The 14,699-nt window shown below is 42.7% G+C and overlaps 1 protein-coding gene across 3 annotated transcripts; it reads left to right on the plus strand.

Moving 5' to 3' along the window:
• The first annotated feature begins 452 nt into the window (after positions 1-452).
• Positions 453-12,055, plus strand: LOC144098393 (uncharacterized). Of its 3 annotated transcripts, none has more exons than XM_077630992.1 (6): positions 453-845; positions 1,913-2,006; positions 3,504-3,642; positions 5,088-5,266; positions 6,323-6,411; positions 10,550-12,055. In XM_077630992.1, exons 1-6 carry the CDS (start codon positions 575-577, stop codon positions 11,908-11,910), a joined length of 2,133 nt encoding a protein of 710 aa, XP_077487118.1. In that variant the 5' UTR covers positions 453-574; the 3' UTR covers positions 11,911-12,055. The 3 variants fall into 3 exon arrangements, with proteins under 3 accessions (XP_077487118.1, XP_077487120.1, XP_077487121.1); XM_077630994.1 differs by having other exon boundaries at positions 588-845; positions 1,870-2,006; XM_077630995.1 differs by lacking the exon at positions 1,913-2,006 and having other exon boundaries at positions 660-845.
• Positions 12,056-14,699: the final 2,644 nt, after the last annotated feature.

Below are 14,699 nucleotides of genomic sequence, written 5' to 3' on the forward strand. Positions count from 1 at the left end.
AAACAAATGTTTCACGAATTTTAAAATGATACAAAAAAAAAAAAGGTATTGGCTGTACTCATAGCAGTCTAGCCTTACGAAAGCCTCAGTGTGTTTGTAAATAGCAGTCCTGTTGCTGATGCAGTAATGAGTAGTGATAACTCACAATAAATTTAGAAACCTTCAGTGATAGCCCAAGCAGTTGGAAATAGTAGGAAATACTTGTGGAGGGAGGTGAAAAGAAGCAGCCCAACTAGTGAATGCAGAAATTCAGAGAACAAATTCTGGAAGGCAGTCTGAAATATTTTAGCATTTTTTTTTATGCGATGTTTATTGCCACAGGACATAAAAGTTATGAAATGAGGGATGATGAGGATGCTTAAATAAATGAAAAAGGCTTGGCTGATCTAATATAATCAAGGAGGGAACGATGATCGCTTGGACACAGGGACCACATCATCTTTTCCTCATTTTTCATTGTTTGACATCCAACAAAAGCCTCGAGTGCAAAATATCGGATCTGTATTGAGGGAAAGAGGAAGACAAGGAAGTGCAAATGCCATGAGGGGCCTCAAGGTGGTGGACAAAAAAGAAGATGAAGAGCGGCACGGAGGGGACATGGCTCTCCGAGCCCCTGCGGGGCCTGAGGAGGCTGACCGCGTCACCTGAGAGGGGCCGGATGAACAAGCCACGCACCATCTGGGTCCCCAGGCTGAGGAGGATGCAGCGGCCAGCCGTGAGCGAGGATGTGGCCTCACTTTTGGCTGCCCTGGAGCAGGGTCTGCATGAGGTGGGGCCACGGCTGCAGAGCATCTTCGGCATGCTCGAATGGCAGACGGGGCAGAGGAGGTCCACCCTGTTCATCAGTGAGTAACTACAGAAATGGGACATCGGTTCAGATTTGACTATTATTGTCCCTTTTCTGTGTCTCTCATTCTTGCTTGCCTCTGGAGCTAGACTGCTGCACTAGGCATCGAGCTAGTTAGTGAACTTTATGTAATATAGTAAGCATAAAGCTGACTACGTGTGGAAAGAATGTATGGCATGATACGATACGTTCATTAAAGCCAGTTAACAAGAAATTGCCTTAGAAAAAACTCTGATGCAAAATTGCTTTTGCTCTTTGGTGTTATGAAATGATAAAACTAATCCACATGTGAGTATAACAGCAGGTCTGTTGTAGAAAATTGAATATTAGCAACACTTGGCGCCTTTGGCACACTAGGCATTGGTCCAGTTGATCAACTTTTTGGAACAGACAGCTTAGGCTGAGGCTAACCGCTGTACTGTCAGCAGCAAAAGTTTACAGGATGTAAGTGTGCAGTAAAAAATCTATTTTGACACCATCACCTAAGCCGGTCATCTGAAATGTCTGATGGTATGAAGGAACTTACTTTCTCTATCCGCTAACAATACCAGGTGAGCATGTCACGAGGAAGCGTTGCAGTTTATTGTTTTTCGAGAACAGGCATCACAGAAACTTTCCCTGCGAATAGGACATCCATTAGCAACAGACATTTGCTGAAGGCACTCATCTCAATCCAGTTGTAATTGCTGAAATTGTCAAGGTATCCTCTACTAAGCTTGATGGCATGCAAGATTCGGCGACAGCTAATTGTGTGATGATGGAAAACTACAAACTGAATTCTGAATGTATATACGCTGAGTACCTTCAGAAAGGGAAAATAAAGCCAGAGCTCTCTACTGCTTCTCATAATCTATTTTCTGACTGAGGAAGACAGAATTTTTTTGTATATCAATATTCTAATATTGTGACTACTGGAGGCTTGGTGGTGGTTACGTATGGCTTGCTCAGTGTAGCATCCAGAAGCCTCGTTATGCAAGTCAGAGGCAGCTAAAGCTTTTGTCTGTTCTGGTACCCTCCTGAAGACGAACATTGTCTTCCACCTTTCGCTGTGGCTACCACCTCCAGTCATGGTCACACTGCTGTGCGTCTACATGGTCACTGGCCAGAATGCACCGTTTGTCTGCAACCTCGTCATTTATGTCATCGCTGCCTACTCTTCGTAAGCCCCCGTTTCATTGTTGTTCTCCTCTCAACAGCTCATTTCTAAACTGCTGAGCTGTCGCACCAAGAAAGTGCCTAGCTGAATTGAAAAGTCATGACAGGATTTTATAGGTTTGAATGTCAAAAAGAAACCGCTGAGGTGTAGTCAGTTTTTACAAGCTGATACTCATCTACCTTGTTGATTTATTCTGAGTAAATTCATCTGGAACCCTTCATTCAGGGTGTTAAACTTTACCTACAAACTGTTCCTTTAAAATATTTGGCTGTAAACGTTTTCAAGTCATTCAGCTTGCTAAATTGGCATTATGCTATTGTGCTGGCCACCTAACAAGCTCTAATTTTAACATGAGCACTGAAGAAATCAAGCCGTTTCAGCAGAAAAAAATTTCTCTTTGCCTTTTAAATTTTTAGAAAGGTTTCTTGTCTTCTATTATGCTTGTTCTACCACCCACTGGTCAACACGATGTACTGTTTTGCACGGTATAACAGGCATGTTTTTTTCCTCCCCTTTGGCTCTGTCTCTCACTATTTGTTCATGGATGAATGCCAATCACCAGATTTTTGCATCACTGATTTTCATAGTTGTTTTGATTTACAGAAAAAAAAAAAACATTTGTAATAATGAACTGATAAATTCATCACACTTTCTGACAGACCAAACATGGCTTGGAAGTGACCGGGTCTTTGCGATGTCCTAAGTGACATCAGTGGAAGTTTTTGCGCTCTGAAATAAGCTGGAGCAGTCATTATTTCACTGCAGAGCAACTTGAGAGTGCCGGAGAAAGCGAAATGACTGCAGCCGACAAAAGAGACAGATGCTGAACTGCTACAAATTTTTGCATCACCCAAAATCACATAAAAGGAATGAAGTGATGACTTAAAGCTTTTGCCAGATTTAGAATAGTTATCCTATTGAATGAAACACTGTCTTCAATAAATCATGATAAAAGGGTAGTATTGTTACCTCCGGCTGGGTACTATTTCACACAGCCATGACATGTTGACAATCTCATTGCTCAATTTGCGCATGTTGACATGCTGAGTCGCACATGTTGACAGCACTCACATTCTGCTTGTCAACATGTGCGAATTGAGCACTCGGATATTTCTCAAGTCCAGAATTCAGATGGAATAATTTTCAAAAGATGTCCTATTAAAGCTTTTACGGTGAAAACTTTCAGTGCAGCCACTTTTTTGTGCATATTGCATGCATTAGGGGAGTACTTAATGCATGACAAAATTACTAATCAGCAGAGGTGATGTACATAGGTTATGCTGTTTTTCTGTTTGATGCTCAAGATTTTAAGTATATCTGTGGTATGTGAGCCTTTTACAAGTGCCACCAAGCACTAAATATTCAGTAACCCCTCTGTCATGTAGTTATTGCTCATCACCATGCGATACTGTCATGCAGCTCACGTATGCATAACTATGCTACTTATCCAAGCTTTCTTGTTTGCAGAATACATGGAGTATTTCTATTTTATTGTTCCAGCTTCCACAACATAGAAAATTCCACCAAGAATGACGACAGCCGGTGGATTGTCTTCTGGGTCATCTTTGGCTTGTTTGGCATGATGGACCACTTCAATGACCAGATTCGGGAGCACTTCCCACTGTTCTGGCTGTTCAAGGCAAGCATAAAGGGTTTCATTATTTCTCAGCATCTACTGCTATGCAAAGCTAGTTCTAAAATACCTTTTGCCAAAAGGTGCGTTTTGTTTGCTTTTTGGGATATTCTTGTCTTGGCATTACCACCAACCTTAAAGCTAAACAGGCATGCCCAGATCAACATGTGCAGTGCTTTCATTGGTTTTCGTCTTTTTATTGCTTACAATGAGATATGGGAACTGTTGTTGGGGGTGAAAAACTTGGTCATTGTCCAAAGCTAAATTATGAAAAGAGGAAATGTGAGGTGGCATTTGGGAACTTGATCTCACTTGCACTTAAAGGAGAAGGTTATGAGCGGAAGAAAGGGGCATGAACTGTCATGAAAAGTCTTCCACGACTTCTCGATCAGCTGTACTTAGTGTTTTGAGAAAAGGAATGTTACGAGGAGAGAGAAAGAAGTAGTAACTGTTGTTCAGGCTGCAGACTGTGCGCTTAGCCAATCAAGTACGATCATACTTACCATTGTGAGGATGGGGAGGCTATGAAGAAAGGAAAGGTGCATGCATTACTGCTGCAGTTCTATCCAGTGGTGTGAAATGTGCCCTTGCTGAGTGTTCTGTATGCAATGTAGGCTCACTTTCATGAGCACACTGTCATGCATTAGGCCAGCTGCTGCCATACATTCATTTGCATGTAAGGTGAGGAATCCTCGGTTTTTTATTTGATCTTTCCCTTTTTTTTGATGCTCTCGTAAAAGCCTTTGCCTTACATTTCAAACAAGGAAACCAGCCGGGCGTGAGATCAACATTCTAATGGCACAAAGGGTACAGGCAACTGAAAGCAGGGAAGTGTTTACAGGCATGAATGGTGTAAGCCACCTTTCTTTAATAGTGCAGCTAGAGAGATGATGAAGCTTGGTGGAGTGCCTTTGTGTTGTCAACTATCCTGCTTGCTGGTATATTAGTGCATGTTAATTAAAGCAAACTTGATAAAAGACAATATCTATATTTAAAAATAATATTATATGTATTCATGTTTTGCTTGCATCAGTTCACTTTGGTTCACTTCATGTTTGACGTTTTCTGTCTTAAAGCTTGTATGTCATGTGCTCAAGTATTACTGGCTGCTTTTTAATGTACAAGTGGCCTCAAAACTAGTTGTAGGACTATCTCTTCATAGCCAGTGTTGGTATTGACATTGTTAACAGCAGCAGTCCCTGTGACGCATGTAAACCGAGTCAGTGCTTTGGCTCAGGGTAGTTGGTTTATTATCACTTGCTAAAGCAGTGCAATGTAAACCAGGCAAATATGAATAAGTGAACATGCAGTGAGTGCTGGCATATATGAATTGAAAATGAATTGACTAAAGTTTTTGTTGCAGCACCATTCTATCTCCTAGCTGTTTCTTCGTTTATTATTGTTGAGAGGTGACATCAACTCTGATCAAATAAGTGCGGTAAACCTTGCAGCTGCTGTTCCTGACATGGTGTTTGGCACCGACCAACACCAATGGTGTGACCACCATCTACTTTCACCTGCTGTATCCATTGTTCCTCGGTGTAAACGACCCCTGCACCACTGTCCCCAATTTTGGAGATGGCCAAGAGCTCTGTAACCGCATTTGGCAACGCTGCTACCCTTGGGCACCGTGAGTGTGCTTTGTGTGTGCACCTAATTGGCTGGCTCTGATTTAAGCAGTGTAGGATAAAAAATTGTGTGGCCCAAGCTGATTGGGGGTTTTTAAACAGGACTTAAATATTGCTGATAAATACTTGCAGTGGCTGGGTCACAGGTAGTTCCTATTTGTGTGTTGCAGGTTTTCTTGCAATGCTTACCATGTGCGTAGCATGTTTACAGTGAAAAATCGCATGCGCATCTTCACACATCAGCGCTTGTATTCTGCACTGCATACCTGATAGTTGCATGACATATATTGCTCACAAATGTTGCCAGAAATCGAGCTTTGTTTTGTGTACATGCATCACCCCTTTGTACAGGGATGTGTCAACGGCAGAAAAATGGTAGCAATGTTTAGTCTCTTCTTACACTGCTTATGTTCAACTTTTTAAGGTACCTAACTATGGTACTACAAACTGACAACACAAAGCAAACTTTATCATTTGGCATTATTACATCTTGCTGCCATTTTATGGTTCAATCAAAGCTCCTTATGATTTTCAGCTATTTATCAACTAAATTTATGGCACTGATTTAGTGTTGTAGAGCCACTGTTGTAATTCTGTGCATGTTATGAGTGACCTTTTGCTCATGTGCAATCTACCTTGTTCACAACTCGTGCTATGTGATATACATACTACTGTTAATTCTAAGCTGTACTGCACTGGGACCTGAAAACAGCCATGGAGTACACCGATGTAAATTAGTATAATAATTAATGGACCTGCTGCTCTGCCAGCATGTAGATAGAGCCCTCTTTATTCATCCTATATGTGCCCTGGGCAGATCTATTTTGCATGTCAGGAAATATCGGCATGAGGATGTCGTCACTAAGGTGTCCGATTTGCCATGCTAGTAAACTTGTCAATCAGTTAATGAATGAGATCAGGAAATAATAAACGTCCAAAAGCAGCCCTCTGTTTTTTTCTCTGTTAACTCAAAGTTGTATGCTAGTGAATGAATGAATACGGGCGAATAAACGGAACAAGGATGCAAATGCCTAGACAGACTTGTCTCTGCAATGTAGGCCGGCCTCTGATGAGGAGCAGCGACGGGATGCTGGGAAAAGCACAGGGCCTCCATCCGAAGAACCACCTGCTGATAAGAAGCCTGCCGGTGAGCAACTCACCGGACACACAGGGCACCTCTCCCCACTCTTCCTCACTATTTGTGGTTGACAATTATTAATAGCAGTGCTTCCCCTTCACTCTATGTGCTTGCCCACATAAAGCAAATTGTAGGATTTGTGAATTGTGGGGCTTAACATCTCGAAGTAACTCATTAACTCAGGGGCACCGTAGTGGAGGCCTATATTAATTTAGACCACCTGGGGTTCTTGACTTGCGGCTTCCACTGCTTCCATCGAAAAACGGCCACTGGGCGGGATTGAACTCAGGTCTTCTGGCTGAGTAGTCAAGTGCCCTACCCACTGAGCCACTGCAGTAGCTTTAAAGTGGAATCTATGCTTGCTTACATCGCTGATTTGCACCCATTCAGTTTTTTTTTTAAACAAAATGAATATTAGTTGAGTGCAGCAGGGACACCAGTATTCTACCCCAGGCACTGAAAGTCGAAACCAAGGGTGGGTGGAAATTTGTTTGAATTGGCGGCAGCCCCCTGTCAGGCGCCTCTCAGTGCAGGTGCTGCTGATAGGATGAAAGCGTCAGTACTAATGAACCAGAAGCACAAATTAGGTGAGTTCAAATTAAAAAGGTTGTACTGTACAAAGTCTGTCCATTAAATAATGAGACTGAAACGATAACTCAACTTTACTTAAGTGTAATTAGATGTACATTATTTTTGATGGTGCTTTCCAGTGCACGGACAGCCGTTTCATTTCAAGATCATACTGGAAGGTGATTCGTCAAGAGGGGTGATGTTTTTAAAAAGGGTTGGGGCCACTTAAAGTTGCTGCAGAATGTCAATGTGGATTTTCTTGTGGCATTCTTTCTGCTCTGATGTGAGAACCTTAGCGAATGCTGAATTTCCTCATTTCGAGATCCTTTCGCAAAATTTTCTGCACACTGCATGCGATGTCAGTGTTCACAGCCTTCAGTTACCGTATTTACATGATTGTAAGTCGATTTGAATGTAAGTCGGGCCCCCCCCGGATCACATTTCCGAAAAATAAAAAAAAACTTTCGAGGTTGTTTAAGCTTGGCCTTGAATAGTTAGTTGAACGTGATAGCATTATCCAGCGGCCGCCGTTTATCGCCAGCCGCACGCGGGCGTGCCCGTGGCCATATGCCAAAACGAAAATGTATTAGTCACTGAACTACTCGTCCACACTTGCGCCATCATCCTCACTAGCGCTGCCGTCGTGATTGCTGCTGCTGTCCCGCAGCAAGTCGTTCTAACGTCGTCGTCCAGTGAAATCCCGCACTTCGCAAACAGCCACATCATGACATCGTGTGGAACAGCTGAAAATTTTCCTCGCTGCAGCTACCACACCTGTATCACCCGTTGCAAACACTGAACTTATGGCCCGGCGCGTGGCTGTTTGTTTCTTCGGCGTAAAAAATGGCAGCCATCTTGAATGTAGCCGTGAACGAGCGCCAGTCGCTTACCGGACCTGGAGCACAAATGATGATTGACGAAGCACTACATTAAAGACTTGTGAAACGCGGCCAGCAGTAGTCAAATGCGACAGAGCCAAAGAAAAACTACACGTGAATGGCGCCGGCTCTCCCGGTGGCTTCCGACACTCCCTGGCACCGCTGCCGTTCCGAGTGGGCCGCCTCGATTGGAACAGTGGCCCTTCCATGAACTATCAACGCTCCCTTGAGTGCCGAGTGCGCATTTGAAAGTAAAAAGAGAACTCGTGTTGGAACGTTAGAGCTTCCCGTACAACACGATTGCGGTATCGGGCCGCCGCCGCTTATCAGCAACCGCACTCAGCATCCACGTGTGGGGTGCCACTTTGCTGTTTACCGATAGCCACCATCAGCCGCCGCCCGCACGCGCGGGGAGTGGATGCCAGTTTTGCGCGTTGACATAGCAGCTGCTCAAGGCCATCACCAAGAGCGATGCGACGGAGCCGCGCAGCAAAAATGCAACCACGCTGTAGCATGCCTGATATCTTGCTTGTAAGTCTCGTTTCGTTTGTTGGCCGACTCCCCCCACTTCGTATTTTCAAATTTAAAAAAAAAATAGGTCGACTTACAATCGTGTACAATGCTCAGTAGCGGGTCTTTTTGAAAGACCTGGTCAACTTTTCAGTGTTTTTTTTTTATTTTTGGAAGAGGAAGGTCATCCACAGGATTCAGTGTGTCTTCCACATTGTCACATCCTTGAATGAACTTTTTGTGCCAACACTGTGCATGAAACATGCAATTTTTTTTTATTTGGGCACTGAGGATCAGTGGAAGTTCGCTTAACGTTCTAACGACAAAAGGGTTATCTTCACTGAACCTGGACCTTTCATAAGCTAGAAAAAGCAAAAAAAAATGAAATAGAGGTGTCGCCATTACCAGCCAATTTTGAAAGTAGATCAGTGCATCCACATGTTTATTTTTTTTTCGCAGATCCCAGAGGCTAGGCTACACTGTCACCAGTTCAAAACAGTGATGACAGTCCTTTTCGTTGCAGGTGTGATGAGTTTGAATGTTACTGAATAAAAATTTTTAGGTGCTTGACATCTTTTGAGCAAATGACATACTGCGCAACTGGTTCAAAGGACAAATAACAGTCAGCTAAACAGCCGGCACTGCTGTCTGTCGTGCACGTTCACGCAGGTTCAAGGTCTCCACTCAAGCTTTCATGCTCAGCCATTCCTGTTTGGTCAAATGGATAAAAATGCAGTCACATTAATTAATAGACAAGCCTTGTATATCAAAAAAGTATTCTTCAAGTAAATAATTTTTTTTTTCTCGAGCATCAACTAAAAACTTCATTCTGTTTATTTGCACTCTGATTTCTTTCATTAGAAAGCACTAATTTGTGTTTCAGTAAATTATACAGAATAGGCTTTTCCACACTTACCACGTGAAAAGGGTTTCATAGAAACATGAGATTGCTTTATGTAAAACTGAAATATTCTTGCAAATGCATAATTGGAAGTGATTTATCCTCAATGTTTTCATTGCGACAATTTTAATAATAAACTTTGGAGGTTTAGTAACTGTTTCACCTGATAAGTTTATTTCTCTTGTGTTCCTTGTAATAGTTTTGCACAGTTTCCATCTCCACTAATATAATGGTAATGAAAAAATAAACTAGTCACACAGTGAAATGCACAGTTCAAAGAGTAATCCACTGCTCCTTTACGCATTTCCACAGTTACCATGATCAGCAGCCTGTCATATAGTGAGGTTTTTGTATTAATGCATGAAAAATCATTTGGAGGATCCAGTTCATCGAAAATGGTCACACATTGAAAAGCCTGCCAATGCACTTCATATTTCGACAACACTGTTGCGTTGTATTGGTACATAGACCAACTTTTGCAGGAAATTGTAGAGGCGTATCACATCTTCCAAGGAGCAGACTCGTGTGTGAGCAGCACTTCCGTGGCCTTGACAAAGCGCGAGATAGGACTTTTGGAACGAGATGAATGCCTGTAGATGTTTACGAATCAGCATATGAGTTATCATTTGAACGTTTTTATTTTTTGAAGATTACATGAGCTTGTCCCGCGGTGGTTAGATATTTAACTATGTTTTTTTTTACTAACAGCCAGTTGTTAGTTCAGCGCTTATACGTGTCTTTCCTTTCCCTAGTCCTTCGTTTTAGTTGCACTATTTTGTTCTTTCAAGATGCAATACCAACTCGTCCACTATGCTATGTTGCTACAATTCATAAAAAGATGTTGGAGTGTGTTTTTCAGCTTTAGAAAAGCTCATGTGCATATTTCTTCTCTTTTAAATGTGAAAGGAGTGCATTGCAGTTTATACACAGTTTGTGGTGTTCTGCTAGCAAGTGTTCTTGTAGTTGTTTATTTTTAATTATATTTTAGTAAGCATAGATTGCTGTAAAGTGGCGGCACTTGCATTAGGCTAGTCCTCTTTTGTCTCTTCAAAAGCTTGTGCACTGACCGATCCAGTGTGTGTCAAAAAAATGACATCATCTTGTAGTTCTAAAAGAGCAGTGGTGCTGATTTAAGGATTGCCTCAAAGTTGAGCGTAATAAATGCTTTGGCTGAGCGAGGCTCATTTTCATTACTGCATCACATAAATGGGAAAGCAGCCATGAGGTTTTTTTTGTAGCTTTTCAGCAAATTTACCTGACGCATGACGGGAGTGGCTTGTTTCTTCAGGGGACAGCAAAGCCAAGATGTCCACAAGTACCTCAACCATCCCGTTAGGCCAAGCTGGGACTGAGAAGCAAAATAAAGAAAAGATGCTGCCCAAGAAGGGTCAAGCAGCTGCCAGTGACAGCAAAGGCAAAGGAAAAGTCACAGCAGATGCCACCCTAGAAAAAAACAAAAATCAAGGAGCAGTAAGTTCTCCAAGCATAGCGCAGTCCACCTCATCCCCAGAAAAAGACAAAAAACCAGGAGCAATAAGTTCACTAAGTAAGGCACAGTCCTCCTCCTCTCCAGAAAAAGACAGAAAGCAGGGAGTGACAAGTCCACCGATCAAAGCACAGTCTCCTCCATCCCCAGAAAAAGACAAAAAACCAGGAGCAATAAGTTCACTAAGTAAGGCACAGTCCTCCTCCTCCCCAGAAAAAGACAGAAAGCAGGGAGTGACAAGTCCACCGAGCAAAGCACAGTCTCCCTCATCCCCAGAGAAAGACAAAAAGCCTGGAGTGACTAGTACACCGAGCAAAGCACAATCTTCCGCTTCCGTTACCAGTAAGAAGGCAGCCACACCAGTCAGCAAGCCTTTGCCATCTACTTCCAAGGATGAGTTGCAACCCTCAGAAACAACTGTACAGGCTGTCCCAGTGCTGAATGAACCATCTTCCCACGCTCCCATCAAGTCCGCCAGTGACAGTGTTATTAAGAGTAAGACTGGCACACAAGATGGGAACGAAGAGACATATGAAAGCCACCTGAGCTCCAAGAGAGGCTCACAAGGCGTGAAGAGCGAGAGAGGTGCAGGCGCAAGTTCATGGAATGACATCAGCGTATTCTCGAAGCGAGACGAGGACGTTGGACGAAGGCCGCTTCACGACGAGGAGCGCAGAGGCTCAGTGTCTTCGTTCTTGGCTAACAAAAGTAGCAGCATCCCAATCATCCAACCAGTAGTGCAGCCACTGTTCAGTCTGCACAGCTCTCCCTACAGCTCAACCTATGGGTCTGCTAACAATGCCCCATTCCCCGGACAACCTCCGGCAGGCCCATACGCATTTGGACCGAGCTACCCTAGCTATCATGCAGGACCATTTTACCCACGGCATCCTCTGGGCTATAACAGGGCACGCATGCTGTTCTATAATGGACCTATGCAGAAGCAGAAGTCGCTGGGCATCAAAAAGTTGCTGTCTCCCGATGAATCAGAGGGCGACTCGTTCATAGATGACCCCAGACCTGCCGGAAAGGCGAAGGCAGGAGACCATGCTGGCGGAAAACCTGGGCAGCACAAGGATGCAAAATCCAGCTCAAGTAAGGAAGAAGGAAAGAAGGCAACTGGAGAAGACAAGGCAGAAGATAAGAAAAAGCCGGCTGGTTAGGGGAATACAGGGACCGAGGAAGAGCAGAACAAAAAGCCTCACCCGTGACAAATTCCAAGTTATCGCAGCCCATCGTTTGAAGTAAAATTTGCCAGCAGCAGTGGTCTGCAGCAACAGTCCCAACAGCTACACAGTGGTGCCCATGATTTTGTCCGCCATTGTTTTGGACTGTAGGAAAAGTTCAAATACTAAGCTTAATTGAGTCTATGCCTAGTACTTATACTTTTATTTCTCCTGCTACTGTAACTGTGCCTACTATTGAGTCTACTGCACCTTTCTACACATGTTTTTGTGCAATGCAAAATCTCACTGAGTATAAGGTTTACATTTTGCTGTCTTTACCTTCAGTCTGATTTAAACGGAAACAAAATTCGCTACTGTCTACTTTGGGAGTGATTTGTAAGTTTGCTTAGTTAGTATGTACAAATTTTTGATGTATGCAAAATTTAAAACACGAGTTGAGATTAATACTGACACAGAAAGTGCAGGTGGCATGCTTGATTTATTGCAAGCGTAAGCTTGCTTTTTTTCTTTTGTGACATACCAAGTTGGGGCATTTAATAGCTACGCAAAACTTCCTACCTTTCTGAATGCTTCATAAAATCTGCTTGAAGTTATTTATTCATATTAACTAAAAGTGCAGTGAAAAGTTTGTTCAGCATCCCAGTGCAAGAAAAATTATAAACTCCATGTCCTTGTTCATGCTTTTTATGCATCTCTTCTAATAATCAGCAAATTTCTCAAGCACGTGATAGTCATGTTGTTCTTGTTCATCTTCTGTTGCAATTTTGTGCACTTAAATATTTTTTCAGGCAATACTTCGGTAAGCTCATCCAGTCAAATTTAATGTACAACAATTTAATACTAGTGCGTTATGGCAAAAACTTGCGACAGGCAGCATTTTAGTCTAGGGCACAACTGGAAGTTACTCCCTTCGAATTAGTATTTATACCAGAAAAGCACTAATTAAAATGATCACTGATTTGTTTAATGAAGAGAGGCCCTGTGTCATACCCCGGGTGACTGATCCCATATAAGCACGCGTTGCTTCCAGAGCCGCATACACTCGATGCTTTTGCCTGCTAGAGTGAATGGGGCCAGAGCAAGCACGTCAAAGCATCAGCAGAACTTCATTACCAGATGCCACCTTCGAGAGAATTCAGAATAAATTCATCAGATCCCCATCATTCTAGTGTTCCTACAAGCATCCATGATTCTGCGAAAAACTCTAAAATCCATGATTATTTGCACAATCACAGAAAAATAGGTGCTTTAATCATGACCTAGGGGTTCAAAGCGTTCTGCATTCAGGAATCTGTGGATCAGATAAGTCAACCCTGAACCCAGGCAGAATCTGAATGTTTTTCTACTGGTAGTTTCATAAACTGTGACTGCTGGATTTAGACAAAGGGCACTGAAAAACTTCACACTAGCAGTTAGCATGTGCTGTTAAGCACACCTGAGTGGTACCGGTAATTAATGAAGGCTGGTTAAAATAACTTTGCACTGCCATTTCCTACTTAATTCCTTCAATATTTTGATTATTTTTCCTCTGGTGCCTTTCCTTTAGTTGCTTTGACAATGATGAGTTATTTTCTTGTAATACATTTAGTTGAGAAGCACAGTTATTGAAGACAAGGCTCCTAACAAGAGCAAAGGTCTGCAATAACAGGTGGCACCATTTTGGTTTGATATTATCAAGTGTTGCTATCTCTGAAGCCTGGCTTTCCGAGCAAAATTGCACTCCACCATGTGACATGGGCTTTCCTGCATGCCTATGAAAGACTGATTGGTAGCCAGTATTACGTTCTTTGCCATCTCATAGAACGGCCCATTCATAAGCAGCATTCAAGTTCTGTGCTGCATAAAAAGTTTAATAAAAAGCCCTCTATTTATCCTTTCTGCATCTAACTTTCTTTTTTTTACTCCTTTCAACTACAACACAGAATGTAGGGCAGTTTTCATCAATCCTACCCTCTCTGCTTTTCCCGTCGCAAAGTTCTCTCTCCCTGAAGAGTGGTCATGACATAATTCATTTAATGTTTGCACTGTCATGTATGTGTGCATTAACATTATAGAACTAAACACTGAAATCCAGTATTCACAGACATCACAGTGGCTGCCATTTTGTTGTCGTTGGAGCACTGCTAAAGGCCGCACGCATGTCTAATGGAATTATTTTCTCCTGCTCTGCCTGCGCTGCTGAATTTACGCCATGGACAACAAATGGTGCCTGTTACATCACATGAATACACCCTATATCACTGCAGCAAGAAAGAGTGTCCTGGAAACAGTCTGTCACTGCGCTTTTTATTTCTGTGGAATTGTGCACATTTGTAAAGTTGTGCTTCACATTTATGATTCACTCCTGCTTGCAGTTATGCTGTGCTGAAACCATGCATCCTCAGAACACAAGTGCTGGGATGGCACACAGTGCCTGTGCTGTTGCATAGATTACTTTCACAGATGGTCAAAAACACCGTGCAGGGTGATTCGTATTCTGGAGAGTAATTGAAAACATCTTGACACCAAGTCTGGAATTAAATCCTTGCCAGAGATATGTTCTTGACTGGATGAGAAGCAGGAAAAGGGTGAGCGCATGCCTGTTGTCAATTTGTCATTTTGCACAAGCCTTCACATCTTCGCAGGAAAAGGTACAGAGCAAAAAGACTGGACTAAAGGAGTGGACAGACACAGGCGTTTGTCGGTGCGAAATGTACCGGCTAGCCCAGACTAATACCCTTCTGCTTCACAGCTTGCACAAAATTTCAAAAAAGGCTTATGGTTTT

Source organism: Amblyomma americanum, chromosome 7 (genome assembly GCF_052857255.1).
Source record: "Amblyomma americanum isolate KBUSLIRL-KWMA chromosome 7, ASM5285725v1, whole genome shotgun sequence".
Classification (NCBI taxonomy): domain Eukaryota; kingdom Metazoa; phylum Arthropoda; class Arachnida; order Ixodida; family Ixodidae; genus Amblyomma; species Amblyomma americanum.

Coding starts and splice junctions, on each gene's coding strand:
- LOC144098393 (XM_077630992.1), top strand. CDS start 575: ATGAAGAGCGGCACGGAGGGGACATGGCTCTCCGAGCCCCTGCGGGGC. Junction 846..1,912: donor GAGGTCCACCCTGTTCATCA/GTGAGTAACTAC, acceptor TACCACCTCCAG/TCATGGTCACACTGCTGTGC. Junction 2,007..3,503: donor GTCATCGCTGCCTACTCTTC/GTAAGCCCCCGT, acceptor TTATTGTTCCAG/CTTCCACAACATAGAAAATT.